Consider the following 17915-nt stretch of genomic DNA (forward strand, 5'->3'; position numbering starts at 1 on the left):
GGCTATATTCCTAGGAGTGGTATAGCTGGATTGTATGGTAGCTCAATTTCCAGTTTATGAAGGAATCTCCATATCACTTTCCATAAAGGTTGTACTAAACGGCATTCCCACCATCAGTGAAAAAGAGTTTCTTTCTCTCCACATCCCAGCCAGCACTGCTTGTTTTCCTGTTTTGTGCTGTGTGCCAATCTCAGTGGCGTGAGGTGGTACCTCATAGTAGTTTTGATTTGCATCTAGCTGACAATTAGTGATGTTGAGCATCTTTTCATGTGCCTTTTGGCCATTTGCCTTTCTTCTTTTTCAAAGTATCTGTTCATTTCTTCTCCCCATATTTTGATGGGGTTAGATTTTTTTTCTTGTATAGTTCTGTCAGTACCTTGTAAGTTTTGGATATTAGTCCTTTATCTGATGAGTATTGGGTGAATAATTTCTCCCATTCAGTGGGTGGCCTTTGTATTCTGGGCACTATCTCCTTTGAGATGCAGAAGCTTCTTAGCTTAATATAGTCCCATCTGTTTTTCTCTGCTTCCACTTGTTTGGAGAGTGCTGTCTCCTCCTTAAAGATGCCTTTAGTCTCAATGTCCTGGAGTGTTTCACCTACATGTTGTTCTATATACCTTATAGTTTCAGATCTGATATCAAGGTCTTTAATCTATTTGGATTTTACCTTTGTACATGGTGTTAGCTGGGGGTCTGAGCTCACTTTTTTGCAAGTGGCTAACCAGTTGTGCCAACACCACTTGTTGAATAGGCTTTCCTTGCTACATTTAGGATTTCTTGCTCCTTTTTTTTTTTTTTTTTTTTTTGGTTTTTGGTTTTTGGGCCACACTCGTGGTTCTCAGGGGTTACTTCTGGCTGCTCAGAAATAGCTCCTGGCAGGCACAGGGGACCATATGGGACACCGGCATTCAAACCAACCACCTTAGGTCCTGGATCGGCTGCTTGCAAGGCAAACACTACTGTGTTATCTCTCCGGGCCCTGATTTCTTGCTCCTTTATCAAAAACTAGGTGGTTATATGTCTGAGGAACATTCTCTGAGTACTCAAGCCTATTCCATTGATCTGAGGGTTTGTCTTTATTCCAATACCATGCTGTTTTTATAACTATTGCTTTGTAATACAGCTTAAAATTGGGAAAAGTAATGCCTCCCATATTCCTTTTCCCAAGGAGTGCTTTAGCTATTCGAGGTTGTTTATTGTTCCAAATGAATTTCAGAAGTGTTTGATCCACTTCTTTGAAGAATGTCATGGGTATCTTCAGAGGAATCGCGTTAAATCTGTACAATGCTTTTGGAAGTATTGCCATTTTAAATGATGTTGATCCTGCCAATCCATGAGCAGGGTATGTGTTTTCATTTCCACGTGTCCTCTCTTATTTCTTGGAGCAGTGTTTTATAGTTTTCTTTGTATAGATCCTTCACATCTTTAGTCAGGTTGACTCCAGGATATTTGAGTTTGTGTGGCACTAATGTGAATGGGATTGTTCTCTTAATGTCCATTTCTTCCCTGTCATTATTAGTGTATAAAAAGGCCATTGATTTTTGTGTGTTAATTTTGTAGCCTGCCACTTTGCTATATGAATCTATTATTTCTAGAAGTTTTTTGGTAGAGTCTTTAGGGTTTTCTAAGTAGAGTATCTTGTCATCTGCAAACAGTGAGAGCTTGACTTCTTCCTTTCCTATCTGGATTCCCTTGATATCTTTTTCTTGCCTAATCGCTATAGCAAGTACTTCCAGTACTATGTTGAATAGGAGAGGTGAGAGAGGACAGCCTTATCTTGTACCAGAATTTAGTGGGAAGGATTTAGTTTTTCTCCATTGAGGATAATATTTGCCACTGGCATGTGGTAGATAGCCTTAACTATATTTAGAAAGGTTCCTTTTATTCCTATCTTGCTGAGAGTTTTCATCAAGAATGGGTGTTGAACCTTATCAAATGCTTTTTCTGCATCTATTGATATGACCATGTGATTTTTATTTTTCTCGTTCTTTATGTTGTGTATTATGTTGATAGATTTACGGATGTTAAACCATCCTTGCATTCCTGGGATGAAACCTACTTGATCAAAGTGAATGATCTTCTTGACGAGGCGCTGGCTACTGTTTGCCAGGATTTTGTTGAGGATCTTTGCATCTGTGTTCATCAGGGATATTGGTCTGTAATTTTCTTTTTTGGCAGCATCTCTGTCTGGTTTTGTTATTAAGGTGATGTTGGCTTCATAAAAGCTATTTGGAAGTATTCCTGTTTTTTTGATTTTATAAAAGAGCCTGGCCAGGATTGGTAGTAGTTCCTCTTGAAAGGTTTGAAAGAATTCATTCATGAATCCATCAGGGCCTGGGCTTTTGTTTTTGGGCAGATTTTTGATTACGGTTTTAATTTCCTCAATAGTGTTGGGGGAGTTTAGATATGCTACATATTTATTCAACTGTGGAAGGTTATATGAGTTCAGAAATTCATCCATTTCGTCCAGGTTCTCATATTTAGTGGCGTAGAGTTTCTTAAAGTACTCTCTGAATACCCTTTGAATCTCTGCAGTATCTGTAGTGATCTCCCCCTTTTCATTTCTAATATGTGTTATCAAATTTCTCTCTCTCTTTTGCTTTGTGAGTTTTGCCAATGGTCTATCAATCTTGTTTATTTTTTCAAAGAACCAACTTCTGCTTTTGTTGATCTTTCGGATTGCTTTTTAGGTTTCCATTTCATTGATTTCTGTTCTCAGCTTTGTTATTTCCTTCTGTCTCCCTATTTTTAGTTTCTTTTTTTTTTTTTTTTTTGGACCACACCTGGTGATGCTCAGGGGTTACTCCTGGCTGTCTGCTCAGAAATAGCTCCTGGCAGGCACGGGGGACCATATGGGACACCGGGATTTGAACCAACCACCTTAGGTCCTGGATTGGCTGCTTGCAAGGCAAACACCGCTGTGCTATCTCTCCGGGCCCTATTTTTAGTTTCTTTTGTTGATCTTTTTCTAATTCTACAAGCTGTGTCTTTAAGCTATTCATGTGTGCTTCCTGATGTGTGCTTGCAAAGCTATAAATTTTCCTCTCAGTACCGCTTTTGCTGTATCCCATAGGCTCTGATAGTTTGTGTTTTCATTGTCGTTTGTTTCCAGGAAATTTTTGATTTCTTCTTTGATTTCATCTCGAACCCACTGATTGTTCAGTAGTATACTGTTTAATTTCCAGGTGTTAAATTTTTTCTTCTGTGTCCCTTTGTAGTTCACATCTAACTTCAGAGCCTAGTGGTCAGCAAAGGTAGCCTGCAAAATTTCTATCTTCTTGATTTTATGGAGGTATGTTTTATGGCCAGCATGTGGTCTATCCTGGAGAATGACCCGTGTACGTTGGAAAAGAATGTGTATCCTGGTTTCTGAGGATGGAGTGTCCTATATGTCTACTAGGCCTCTGTCTTCCATTTCTCTTTTCAGGTCTAGTATATTTTTGTTGGGTTTCAATTTGGTTGACCTATCAAGTGTTGACAAGCCTGTGTTTAGGTCTCCCACAATTATTGTGTTATTATTGATATCCTTTTTCAGATTTGTCAACAATTGTATTAAATACTTTGTTGGTCCCTCATTGGGTGCGTATATGTTTAGGAGAGTGATTTATTCCTGCTGTACATATCCCTTGATTAGTATACAATATCTGTCTTTGTCCCTACAACTTTTCTGAGTATAAAGTTTGTGTCATCTGATATTAGTATGGCCACCCTTGCTTTTTTAAGGGTGTTGTTTGCTTGAATGATTTAGTCCATTGACATTGAGAGAAATAATTGTCATGGGATTTATTGCCATCTTTGTGTAGAAGTTTGGTGTGTTTTTGTTCTGTCTTGTCTTTAGAATAGATCTTTCAGTTTTTCTTTTAAGGCTGGTTTTGAGTCTGTAAAGTTTTTGAGCTGTTGTTTATCTGTGAAGCCATGTATACTTCCTTCAAACTTGAAAGTGAGTTTTGCTGGGTGCAGTATTCTTGGCGAAGCATTTATTTCATTGAGTTTTGTCACTATATCCCACCACTGCCTTCTGGCCTTGAGTGTTTCTGGTGACAGGTCTGCTATAAATTTCAAGGATGCTCCCTGGAATGTAATTTCCCTTTTTGATCTTGCTGCTTGCAGTATTCTAGCTCTATCTGTGGGATTCATCATTGTGACTAGGATGTGTCTTGGGGTGTTTCTCCTGGGGTCCTTTTTAGCTGGTACTCTTCTGGCATGCAGGATTTGGTCACATGTTTCCTTTAGCTCTGGTAGTTTCTCTGTGATGATGTTCTTGACTGTTGATTCTTCCTGGAGATTTTCTTCTTAGGTCTCTGGGACTCCAATGATTCTAAAGTTGTTTCTGTTGAGCTTATCAAAGACTTCTATTTTCATCTGCTCATATTCTTTGAGTAACTTTTCCATTGTCTGATCCTTTGATTTAAGGCTTTTTTCCAATCTCTTCTGCTGTGTAAAGTCGTTATGCATCGTATCTTCCAGCACACTAATTCTATCCTCAGCTGCTTTTAACCTGTTGGAAAGCTCATCCATTATGTTCTTCAATTCATCTACTGAGTTTTTCAGACCTGTTTTGACCTGATATTTCAGTTTGGAGTTTTCTGATTTCTATCTTCATATTCTCTTGATTTTTATTAGTGTTCTGATCTATACTTTCTTTGAGTTCTGTGAGCATCCTCCATATTTCTTCTCTAAACTCCATTTCTGAAAGACTGCTTAGGTGGTTGGCCATTGTTGGGTCATCAGAGTTTCCATCTTCATTCTCTATGGCTGATGTTGGTCTGCGTAGTTTCCCCATTGTCACACTTATGCTGTGGGTTTTTCTACGTGCTGTGGTTGTATTCATTGACTAGGTGGAGTGCGGGCCGTGAAGGAAAGCAGAGCGGCCACGCTCCTCTGCTTTGACCCCGTATAGGTGGGCTTAAAGGGCCAGCAGAGTCAGCTTTATCCACAACTCTGGCCCGGAAAGACTCACCTCAGCCGAGGCAAGCCGTCAGGATGAATGCCAGAGAAGATCAAAGTTCCCAGGTTGAAGCAAGCTGGAGGAAGCCCCAAAATGTCTGCAGAGACCGGACTGAAACTTTGTTTAAAGTGTTATTTGCCTTTTGGACTCACGGTCTTATTTTCATATAAGTCCCCTTATTAATGAGTGTAAGGTGGTAGTTTGCTAAAACTGAATTGATGCCTGTAAGTTACAGTCTAGGTCTAGGAAGTAAAAGTAATCAAAACGCATGTGGGTGGTGATGAAAAATCTTAATGTTAATTTCTCTTTTTTTCTCATTTAGGTTTTACACTTGTGATTTGTCCATTGATCTCACTTATGGAAGATCAACTAATGGTTTTAAAACAATTAGGAATATCAGCTACCATGTTAAATTCTTCTAGTTCAAAGGTATGCTTCTGTAGTTTTTGAAAAAATTTGATATAAGTTAAAAAACACATTTGAATTCCTGACTGACTTTTAAGCTTTAGTTACAGTTGAATTGCTTCTAAAATTGCAAACAGGTAAGAAACTGTTTTGCCAGGAGTCCAGACTTTTGATCTCCTTTTCTAGCCTAGAGACCATGGCATTAAGAAGAGTTTTTATATCTTTAAACGGTTTTAAAGCATTGAAAGGAGAGGAATTTTGCATGAAGTGTGAATCTGTAATAGAGCTCGTTTTACTGGCCCAGAATAAAGTTTCATGGGGACATTGCTGCACTCATCCTTGGGACCCAGAGCTGGGCCATGTGGCCATGGTACCTAAGAGTGAAAGGTTGACTTCTGACACCCAACAGGGAATGTCTGCTGGCCGTTTGATAATATGTTAGAAGATGCAATTGATCCTGGAACATGGCCAGCTAATACATGCATGCCTTTTGAATCAGAGTCTCTTCTGCATCTGCACCAGCACTGGTTTTTCTTGTTCTTTGCGATTGTGTGCCAGTCTCTGTGGTTTGAGATGATATCTCATTGTTGTTTTGATTTGCATTTCCCCAATGATTAATGCTGTTGAATATTTTTTCATGTGCCTTTTGGCCATCTGTATGTCTTCTTTGAGGAAGTTTCTGTTCATCTCTTCCTATTTTTTGATAGGGTTAGATGATTTGTTTTCTTGTTAAATCCTACTAGTGCCTTATATATTTTAGATATTAACCCTTTATCAAATGGGTATTGAATAAACACGTTTCTCCTAATCTGTGAACAGTTTTTGTATCCTCGTCATCATTTCTTATTTTTAATTTTTAGGCTGTATCTGGTAGCACTTGGTTTACTTCTGGTTCTGCACTGAGTATATTATTTCTGGTAGGCCAGGTCAGCTTGCCTGCAAGGCAAATACTCTACCTGCAATGATATTGTTCTAGGCCCTAAACTTAACTTTATTTATTTATTTGGTTTTGGGCCACACCTGGCAACGCTTAGGGGTTACTCCTGGCTCTGTGCTTGGGGGACCATATGAAATGCTGGGGCTTGAACCTGGGTCGGCTGTGTGCAAGGCAAAGCACCTTGCAAAACCTGCTGTGCTGCTGCTCTGGTCCCTGGTAACCAATTTTGTTTATTTGTTTGTTTTGTTTTTGGGTCACACCTGCCAGCACTCAGGGGCTACTCCTGGCTTTACGCTCAGAAATCGCCCCCGGCAGGCTCAGGGGACCATATGGGTTGCCACTGACCTTCTGCATGCAAGGCAAACGCCTTACTGCTGTACTATCTCTTCAGCCCCAATGTAACAAGTTTTTTTAAGTGTATAGGCTTCTCAATTTAATGCTAGTCTATTTACTTATCTTTTCTTCTACTTCCAAGTGTTTCATCGTTTAAAATGCCTTTAGTTTCAATATCATGGAAAGTTTTTTTTGGGCTTTTGGGTCACACCTGGCAGTGCTCAGGGGTTACTCCTGGCTCTATGTTCAGAAATCGCCCATGGTAGGTATGCTGGGATTCGAACCACCATCCTTCTGGATGAAAGGCAAACACCTTACCTCCATGCTATCTCTCCAGCCCCATGGCGAGTTCTTTGTACATTTTCCTCTATGTACCTATGGTTTCAAGTCTAATAATAAGGTTTGTGATCCATTTTGATTTGACTTCTGTGCATGATGTTAAAAAGAGATCCAAGTTCAGGGCCGGCATGGTGGCACTAGAGGTAAGGTGTCTGCCTTGCCAGCACTAGCCTAGGACAGACCACGGTTCAATCCCCCAGCATCCCATATGGTCCCCCAAGCCAGGAGCGACTTCTGAGCACATAGCCAGGAGTAACCCCTGAGTGTCACTGGGTGTGGCCCCCCCCCCCCCAAAAAAAAAAAGAGGGCCAAGTTCATTTTTTTTTGCATGTAGATGACCAGTTTTCCTAGCACTTCTCCTTGAAAAGCTTTCCTAGCTCCATTTGCTCTTTTATCAAAGATTAACTGATCATAATTTATCTGAAAATTTCTCTCAGGATATTGAAATCTATTCTACTGATTTGAGGTTCTGTCTTTATTCCAATATCATGCTGTTTTAATTACCACTGTTTTAGAGTATATTTTGAAGTTGGGTAAGGTGATGCGCCCCCATCTTTTTCTCAAGGATTGCATTTGCTATTCATGAAGGTATATGAATTGCAAAGTATTTGATATATTTCTTTAAAATATGCTTGAATATCCTTATAGGATTGCATTAACTCTGTACAGTGCTTTGGGGAGTATTGCCATTTTAATGAAAATCATTCTCCCAATCTATGAAAGCTGTGCTACCACTCCTGCCTTATTTTTTTTTTTAATACCTTTCTTCTCTTTTATTATTTGTATCTAGAAAAGTCCTGGATTTTTAAATACTATCTTAGTAGCCTGCCAATTTAATATCCAAATTCACTGTTTCTAGAAGTTTTTTTTGTAGTGTTTAGGATTTTCTAAATATAGTCTCATGTCATCCACAAACAGTGCAAGTCTGACTTCTTCCTTTGCTGTGTGAATGCCCTTGATCCTTCTTTCTTCTTACAATGACTTCACGCTATGGATTATGGTTATGTTTCTAGGCAGAAGAATAATCCAGATGTATTTGTGCGTCTGTGGTATTTGTGACTCCAAGTTCTTCCTGTTCTGGAGCGCATCCTCTAGAAAGAAATTTTGGTTAAAGATCTATGAAGTAATTCTGAACACAGTGTAAAAGAATCTCATCTTCCTTTATAGCTCAGGCTCTTGCTGTTAGCTCAGGCTTTTTGTGTGTTTATTTTTGGGCTACATTGGCAGTCCATAGGACTTACTCCTAATTCTGTGCTTTTAGCAGACTTGGGGGATCATATAAGGTGCTGGGGATCGAATCTGGTTACTCCATATGCAAGGTAAAATGCCTTACTCACTGTACTATTGCTCTGGCTCCTCCTTCGTTTATTTTAACTTAATTTATACCTCTTTTAAAAAATATATAAATTTTTTTCAGTGAGGCTTTATGATTTACAAACTTATTCATGATTGCATTTCAGCCATACCATGTTCCAACAGCCATCTCCATTACCAGCTTCCACTTCCCTCTATCACTTTCCTCAGCTTCCCTCCAGACCTCAGCTTGCCTTTTTGGTAGGTGCCTTCTCCCACCTTTCTTTAGGCACTGTGACTTACATAACTGTTACTGATGTGGTTTCATGAGTAACACTTTACCTCCTTCCAGCACTGCTTCCTTCAGAATGATTTCTTCCCTCTACCATTGTGTAGCCCCCCCCCCCCCCAAATACTTCCTACTGAAGTCCATTTCTCATGTTCTTTGTTTCTGTTGTCTTTGCACATTGGTTTTTCCCCTTCGATGTTTCTTTACATCCCACATAAGAGAGAGATCATTCTGTCTATCTTGTCTAATGAGCTTGTCCCTTTATACTATTGGGGCTCTTGACACAGAAGCCCTGTATTGTAGCCCTGGGATGTGGGTGTGAGTTCTGTGAGCCAGCTGCTGCCAGTACAGCTGAGGCTGGAGTTCTGAGCAGGAACTGTCTTTGCTTGTTACTGAATGTTGTGGCCTCTGGCCTCAAATCACTGACTGCTTTTCCTCATTAGGAGCATGTGAAGTGGGTTCAGGCTGAAATGGTGAACAAAAACTCTCAGCTCAAGCTGATTTATGTGACTCCAGAAAAAATTGCCAAAAGTAAGATGTTTATGTCAAGACTTGAGAAGGCTTATGAAGCTAAGAGATTCAGCCGCATCGCTGTGGATGAAGTGCACTGCTGCAGCCAGTGGGGACACGATTTCAGACCTGGTATGTAGGGTGCGTGTTGACCCCGGGCTGACTGAGTGGTCATAAAATTGAAAGCTTGGCATATGAATCTTTTCATTTGTTTTGGAAAATTTTATTTTTTAATATATTTATTTAAGCACCATGGTTATAGACATGTTTGTAGTTGGGTTTCAGTCATAAAAAGTACACTCCCCCTTCACATTACAACCTTCCCATCACCAATGTCCTTCATCTTCCTCCTGCCCTACCTTTTGACAGTCTTTGAGATAGACATTCTATTTCTCTCAGTCATAGACCATTGTCCTGATAGTTGTTTCTCTAACTTCACTACCAATCTTTGTGGTAAACGTCATGTCATGGGCTGGTCCTTCCAAACCTCATCTAATGTGTCTGGGTATTACCATACTTTTTTTTTTGGTCACACCAAATGGCACTCAGAGGTTAATTCTGACTCTGTGCTCAGAAATCTCTCCTGGCAGGCTCTGGGGATCATGTGGGATGCTGGGAATCGAACTGGGGTCTGTCCAGTTTTGGCTGCATGCAATGCAAATGCACAACTACTGTGTTATCGCTCTGGCCCCTCTTTTATTTTTCTTAAATCCCACAGATGAGTGAGACTATTCTGCATCTATTTCTATCCCTCTAACTTATTTCACTCAACATAATAGTTTCCATATCTATCCATGTATAGGAAATTTCCATGACTTCATTTTTCCTGACAGCTGCATAGTATTCCATTGTATGTGTACCACAGTTTCTTTAGCCATTCATCTATTGTTGGGCATCTTGGTTTATTTCAGATTCTGGCTATTGTAAATAGTGCTGCAATGAACATTGGAGTGCAGAGAGCAGTTTTATATTACATTTTTTTGTGTTCCTAGGGTATATCCCTAGGAGTGGTATAGCTGGATCATATGGGAGCTCAATTTCCAGTTCTTTGAGGAATCTCCATATTGTTTTCCATAAAGGCTGGACTAGACAGCATTCCCACCAGCAGTGAACACATTAATTATTAAAGTAGCCAGATTGCTGAATGGAAGCTCAGTCAAGAAAGAAAACTTGTAGATTCCATAAAAAATGGAATTAAAAAAAAGACATCCTTTGGGGGCCGGGTAGGTGGTGCTGGAGGTAAGGTGTCTGCCTTGCAAGCGCTAGCCAAGGAAGGACCGCGGTTCGATCCCCCGGCGTCCCATATGGTCCCCCCAAGCCAGGGGCGATTTCTGAGCACATAGCGAGGAGTAACCCCTGAGCATCAAACGGGTGTGGCCCAAAAACCAAAAAAAAAAAAAAAAAAAAAAAAAGACATCCTACAAAATTGCAAGCAAATTATTTTCTGCCTAAACATACATTGACATGGAGCTTTTGTCAGAAAACTCTTTGATGTGGAGATTACTTTTTTTGCTCTGTTGATCAGTTTTCTTGCTCAGTGGATTAGTAAGATTACTTTTACTTAGCTAATGGATATAGCCCATCTTCCCTTCCATTACAACTGTTTTAACTGTGGTTAAAACTCAATTTTCCTCTAGGGCTTTCATAAAAACAGAATCAAAAAGCAGAAAATGGAACCTCTCCCTACACCTTGGAAATGTGTTCATCAGCACACGTGTTCTAAGGATACTAATGGGGAAATGTAAAATAGGGTGATTTAGCCCACTGTGTGAATGTCATAGCATATTCACCCTGAGAAGTGTCCCCCCCCCCCCCCCAATCCTGTGAGGTGGCTGTGATGGGAATTCTAAGCACAGCAGACCTGTTTCCTGTCCCCTCATGGCTTCCATGGTTTCCTCTTTGATCATCATTGTGACCATGCTCAGGCTCTCCCATATTTGGGCACTCATTTCAGTGGTGATTATTTGCTCTGGGCTTTTCTTGGCTGTGGCTCGAGTATCCCAAATGAGTTGTTGCTGTCACTGGGATCGACTGTCTTGGGTGTATTTGGCGGCATTATACCTGCCGCCTCCCCAGGTCTCTCTTTCTCTCCTTGGCCCTGTCACTCTGTTTTTGGTGGTCTCTCCACATGTGAGTGTTGCAGATGTTTGGGTGTTTTTTGTTTCCAGTGCTCTACCTGTATCCAGGGACCTGTTTCTGAGGAACCAGGCAAAAGTGTGAGCCCACTTGTCCCCACTGGCCAGGCAACAGGTGCAGTATGACAGCTGTGGAGCTGGGTCCAGGTGGCTGGTGTCTGCCAGCGGCAGCCTGGATGGGCCATGTATAAGGAGAGGCAAGGCAGAGTGCTCCTACTCAAGAACAAAATCTTCTTTTCCAGATTACAAGGCCCTGGGCATCTTAAAACGGCAGTTCCCCAATACCACCCTCATCGGGCTGACGGCCACTGCCACCAGTCACGTGCTCAAGGACGCTCAGAAAATACTCTGTGTTGGACAGTGCCTCACTTTCACAGCTTCTTTTAACCGGCCAAATCTTTTCTATGAGGTACATAGCTTTGCAATCAGTGTTCTGCTTTTGTGAAGAGCTCAGGCAAGAAGCCGCCTTCGGGTGATGCTTATTTTATGAGAGCAGCTGTGTGGGAAAGTCCTTCAGGGCAGGAGGTCAGGACATGGAGTCTCATTCTCCTTCAGGCCTCTTGATGCACTGGCCAGGCAAGCAGAGGACTGTGCCTGTTTCCATTCCTGCACATTTTTCCTGGTATGAGAATAGTGCTCTCTGTATTAGATACATAATATAATAACTGCCTTTTCTTTTCTCCTTAATCCTTTAAAGAATAGGCAATATTTTTTTCTAATTTACTGAACTACTTATATTTTTAGAAAAGTAGCTTCTGGGGGAAAGGCTGCTTACCAGTGACTCACTTTTTTCTGTACCTCTTCATCTTTGATATCCTACAGTAAATACCAAGCAGAGAGGATCGGTTTCTGTGGGGAGGTAGATCTGTGAGAAGTAGAACACAGCCAAGCTTCAGGAGCCTGGTGTTTGCAAATGGTAATGTTCATCTTTAACTTTCTAATAAGAACTTTTTTTTAGGTTCGGCAGAAGCCCTCAAACACTGAAGATTTCACTGAGGACATTGTCAAGCTCATTAGCAGCAGATACAAAGGACAGTCAGGTAACCTACATGCTCACCCCTGCTGGAGAGAGCTTTGGGAGCAATTCATAGAACATGCTTCAGTATCTCGAGGAGTGATTAGCACCAAAAGATACTGCTGGGAGGCATAAGATACTTGAAAATGTGTTGACAAAATTGCTTAGTGATTTAATGGGACAGACTGTAAGAGCCATAACCCATTCAGTTGAGTCTATAGAGTGATGTAGTGAGTGCCCTCATCACGGACGGATGTTTAAGACAGATGTGTTAGTAGGATTTCCCTTGACAGTGCCTTACAGTAATGTGCATATTAGATACTTCCTTTTAAATGGGATGCATGGGAATGGAACTGTACCATGTACCCCTGTGTCAGCATGTCCTGTATATACTTGTTCTTTGGGATTAATGAAAACATGAGCACTATTGAAGCACAGTTTGGGAGTCAGAACTGTAGACAGACCTTCGGGAGGGAGTGGGTTTTTTGGGTGAAGGGGTTGCATGGTCAAATAAACAAGGCCTCTAGCTGACTCTGCCCTTGGATCTTCACATGGCCTTAGTGCAGTGCGTGTTGGCCAGCACTGAGAATAAAAGGATGGTTAAATTCAAGGCAGAGAGTAGTCCCAGCCTACCTGCACACAAAGCTCTTTCCACAGCTCTCTGATTCCCATCATGTGGAGCTGTAGAATTTCCACCTACTAAAATATTATGGGGTAGAACACAAAGGTGGAGAGAGTTGATAGAGGCCAGTGACTTGGGATCCTTTCTGGACATTAGCCTTGGATTGGGGACATTTCATATACCTTTTCTCAAGGCTTTGTATTAGGCTGTTTCTCAAGTGAAATTTTTTTTTTTTTCTTTTTTTTTTTTTTTTTTTTGGTTTTTGGGTCACACCTGGTGTTGCTCAAGGGTTACTCCTGGCTGTCTGCTCAGAAATAGCTCCTGGCAGGCACGGGGGACCATATGGGACACTGGGATTCAAACCAACCACCTTTGGTCCTGGATCGGCTGCTTGCAAGGCAAACGCTGCTGTGCTATCTCTCCGGGCCCTCTCAAGTGGGTTGAAAATGATCTTTCAAGAATGTCCAATACATCTCTTAACAACTGCACATATTTCTCTGCAGGAATAGTGTACTGTTTTTCTCAGAAAGACTCTGAACAAGTCACGATGAGTTTACAGAAATTGGGAATACATGCTGGTACATACCATGCCAACATGGAACCCGAAGACAAAACGCGGGTTCATAGAAAATGGTCAGCCAATGAGATTAAGGTGAATATATATCTTCAGTAGAAGTTTGACCCACCTTTTAAAATATATTCCCAAGGGGTTGGAGTGATAGCATAGTAATAGGGTGTATGCCTTGCACGCAGTTGCCCTGGGAAGGACCTGGGTTCGATTCCTGGCATCCCATATGGTCCCACAAGCTTGCTAGGAGTGATTTCTGAGCGAAGAGTCAGGAGTAACCCCTGAGCACTGCTGGGTGTGGCCCCAAAACAGCAACAACAACAACAACAAAAAGAAAAGTAATTTCCCAAGAAACAGGAGATATCATAGGGAATAGGGTGCACAATGGCTGACATGTTCAATTCTTGGCACCATGTGGCCCTGAGCTGCTGGGCTGACCTGGGTTATCTTCTCCTCAGCAGGGCTTGAGCAGTCCCACATCCTGGGCCCTTGTACTGACCCATTTGGTCAAAATTTGCCAGTACAAGGGCCCAGGATGTGATCTCCACCTTCCAAATAAAATCAAACTTTGTTTCTTTTGGCTACATCCAGGGTGCTCAGGCCTTATTCCTGTCTCTGTACTCAGGGATCAATACTGGTAGGGAATTTGAGGATCATATGGGATACCTGGGATCAAACCTGGATTGGTTGTGTGCAAGGCAAATACCCTATCCACTGTACTATCATTTCTGCTCCAAATAGATAAATCTTTTAACTTGAATTGACAAGTAAAATGTTAACATTTTTTTAGGTAGTGGTGGCAACTGTGGCATTTGGTATGGGAATTGATAAGCCAGATGTGAGATTTGTTATTCATCATTCAATGAGCAAATCAATGGAAAATTACTACCAAGAGAGTGGCCGTGCAGGTAGGTATACTCCAAATCCTGATGTAGGTTTTAAAAGGGCTCTACCAAGGAAACATGATTAATGATGTTTAATAATATGCATTTTCAATCTTTATCAGCTTGTACTTGGAGAAAATGTTTAGTATTTTGTGTTATTTTTCCAAGGAGGAGTTTTTCTTAGATTGACTGGAAATGTTATAATTTGCTTTTTCAGTTTAATTTAGGCACTGTGATTTCTGATACTGATAGTGGCAGGGTTTCATTTTTGTGGGTTATTTTTTTTATGTTCATCTTTGCTCTCTGCATTTTTAATTAGTTTATATATGTATATTTTGAAACTTAGAAATAACTGAATCACTTAAGTGTCCATTTAATGCACACTTTGTTTTTAGGCCATATATGAATGATGCTATTCAGAGACAATGTGGCCTGAGGCTCTTGGATACAAAGGATATATTCCAGCCCTTTGAGGCATCTCTGCACCTCATGGATATATGTATATATTTTTTAACTTAATAAAACTTAATAATTTGAATTTGATAAGCTCAATATAGCTTAATAAAAGCTCTCTTTTCTTTTTAAGGGCAGATGTTAAAAACTTGCCTGTCTGAAATATCTGGATGTGATATATCTTAAATGTATTCATTTTGCATGAATAGAAAATTTGTAAGTAGTAATGTCATGCCAAAACTTCCTGTACTGCAGGTCGAGATGACCTCAAAGCAGATTGTATTCTCTATTACGGCTTTGGAGACATTTTCCGAATCAGCTCGATGGTGGTGATGGAGAATGTGGGACAGCAGAAGCTGTATGAGATGGTGTCATACTGCCAGAACATAAGCAAGTAAGCCGCAGGCTAGTGTGACTTTGCCAGCACCCAGCACAGTATGAAACCGTGCCATACTGCTTTGAGTACTTACTGCAAGTGAGTAAAGATACTGGTGTACTATCAAATGCAAACCAGTAGCAGATTCCTGAAAGGTGGCACAGAAGCATAAACCTAAGGTCTCTGCCTTTACCCAGGAAATACCTTTCCTCTGCATAGTGCACAGCTTTAACCATTTAACCCATGTGAATAGTGGTCAGGGATGTAACCACTGGCCTCAAGACACTCTGGCTTGTCCCAAATGGTGCTTAGATCAGATCATGCAGTGCTGAGGCTGAACCCAGGCTTTTGCATGCAGGCATGTGCAATAGCCCTCTGGGCCACCCCTTAGCCTTCCAGTTAAGACTGAGAACTGACAAAACCAGGACGATGAATTGGTGTGTGCTGCCTATTTGTTGTTGTTGGTACCAAGGATTGAACCTAGGGATGCAGACATGCCACACTCCTAAATTGGTCTCTCCTGAGGTATGCTTTGAAGCATAATAAAATCTTTATTTAAAAATCTTTATATTGTAACCATGATTACAAGCATAATTGTAGTTGGGTTTCAGTCATAAACAGAACCATTTCTAGTAGTACTTGGTCCTCACTTGGTTCAGTACTATAGTGCTGGCCTCATGGTTCCATGCTCAGGCCTAGTGTTCCAGGGGCCCCCTATAGTACCAAGAGTTAATAGCCTCTTATGGCAGTCCTTGGGGGCTGCCAGAGATACACCTTGCCTGGGGGGGAGGGCATGCAGTGCTAAGATCAAACTTGGAGCCTCCTGTGCATGGCACACACAACCCTCTTACTCTGACTTACTCTTACTCTGTGTGTTGAATCACTAAAGTAGCATTTTTAGGGCATCAAGAGAGAACTAAGATGCATTGTGAAAGTGAGGTCTGTTTGCAGGTGTCGCCGTGTACTCATAGCTCAGCACTTTGATGAAGTGTGGAACTCAGAAGAATGTAACAAAATGTGTGATAACTGTTCTAAAGACATTGGTGAGTTCACTGATATTTAAGACTAATATGTACAGTTAGGACAGGATACCTGAATGGACTTAAAAGATTAGGCAAGGGGTCTGGAGTGATAAAGCAGTAGGAAGGGTGCTTGCCTTGCACCAGGAGTAAGCCCTGAGCATTGCTGGATGTGGCACCTAAACAAAAATAAAAACTGATTAAGCAAGGTGTGATGCACCTAGTGTGGGGGCAGTGGGACTAGGTTGGTAAGTCAGAGCCTATGGACAGGTTGCACTGGTCCAGGGTGCTGATTTCCTGGAGGATGCAGCTCTTCCCCATCAAGAACTGGGTGCTTGGGGGAGCACTGGGTAACAAGCTTTTCTGAACTGTCCCAGTCTGAGGCCATGTGGGTTGTACTGTGCCAGTGTTGCTGGAACATGTCCCTGTCACTGCCAACCTGGAAGAAGGGCTTGGGGAAGAAATGAGGAATGGCATAGAGGATGGGATAGAGGAAATAAGCCTCAGGACTCAATTCTGGTTGATGTTGTATTTGTTGGCAAGTTTGTTAGTTTCCCTTTATCAACGGCTTGAAGGATTTATAAGAGGCAAGACATGTTTACACGAATACTGGCTGCTAACATGAGAAGTAGTACAAAAAATAATTTCTATGACTAGAAATAGTTTTTGTTGCTCTCTTGAGGTTTTTCTTGGGGGGAGGCACACAAGCAGTACTCAGCACTTACTCCTGCCTCTGAGCACTGGAATCATGGTAGGGCTTATGGGGGAAATATGTGGTCCTGGGTTAGACATGTGCAAGGCAAAAACACTCTACCCACTGTACTTCTGGCTCTGGCCTAGAAACTCTGTCTAAAAGTCAGGCCTCATGATAATCTATAGTTACTGCAAGTTATTCATTGGGAAGTAAAATTTAATACAAAATAGGCTAGTAAATCTGAATAATCCTATACGAGCTGGATTAGTTTCAGCACTCTGAGTTCTGGGTTGTCATAGTTTTAGCTTTGCTGCCAAAGAAACTTGTTTTGTGTTTATCAGTGCTCTTATGCTGACTTAACAGGCCTGATCTATAATTCAGAGTGGGAGTCTCTGAAATACAAATATCCATCCAGGACAGTCTTATCTCTCCAAGTACCTCAGAAGCCATGGGAGTTTTGAAGTCATGCTCAGTAAGTGCATGCCAGATATTGTGGGTGAGAGCCTAGCTTGCCTATGAGCAGGCCTCATGGCAAGCACGCTGTTTGGCAGACCTGGCCTGCTGAGCCATGCAGCAAGTTACTGTTTTCTAGAGAGGACCAGATTGTTTCTTTCTATAACTGTAAACTCCCATATCTCACAGTAACTCCAGGAACAATGGATCCTTGCAGACTCCCTTAATCTAGAGCCCATAGACAAATCAGTATTTAGGAACAAATAGGTAGTTTTCAGCCAGTTTAAACACTGATGTTTGCCTCTTACCCAAATTTCTTAACCCAAAGGCCACGTTTCTTTTATAATAGCATTTGAAAGAAAGAATATTACAGAGGATTGCAGAGATCTAATCAAGATCCTGAAGCAGGCAGAGGATCTGAATGAGAAGCTCACCCCCCTGAAACTGATCGACTCCTGGATGGGGAAAGGAGCGCCCAAGCTCCGAGTGGCAGGAGTGGCTCCTCCCCAACTTCCTCGGGAAAACCTGGAGAAGATCATCGCCCACCTCCTTCTACAGCAGTACCTCAAGTATACACCCGGCACTTCTGTCTTTCCTTGGGATCTCATTGTGGGCTCTAATCATTTTCATAGTAATTTAATT

General features: G+C 41.4%; 1 protein-coding gene across 1 annotated transcript in view; it reads left to right on the forward strand.

The window, feature by feature from the left end:
• Window positions 1-17915, forward strand: part of RECQL (RecQ like helicase) — a 33240-nt gene that overhangs the window by 13911 nt on the left and 1414 nt on the right. The window contains exons 5-13 of the mRNA XM_049783810.1: window positions 5271-5377; window positions 8988-9186; window positions 11432-11598; window positions 12148-12229; window positions 13330-13478; window positions 14185-14302; window positions 14987-15125; window positions 16059-16150; window positions 17623-17842. Of these exons, the coding sequence (XP_049639767.1) occupies window positions 5271-5377; window positions 8988-9186; window positions 11432-11598; window positions 12148-12229; window positions 13330-13478; window positions 14185-14302; window positions 14987-15125; window positions 16059-16150; window positions 17623-17842 (1273 nt within the window). The remainder of the gene's footprint in view (window positions 1-5270; window positions 5378-8987; window positions 9187-11431; window positions 11599-12147; window positions 12230-13329; window positions 13479-14184; window positions 14303-14986; window positions 15126-16058; window positions 16151-17622; window positions 17843-17915) is intronic.

Source organism: Suncus etruscus, chromosome 11 (assembly GCF_024139225.1).
Source record: "Suncus etruscus isolate mSunEtr1 chromosome 11, mSunEtr1.pri.cur, whole genome shotgun sequence".
In the NCBI taxonomy this organism is placed as follows: domain Eukaryota; kingdom Metazoa; phylum Chordata; class Mammalia; order Eulipotyphla; family Soricidae; genus Suncus; species Suncus etruscus.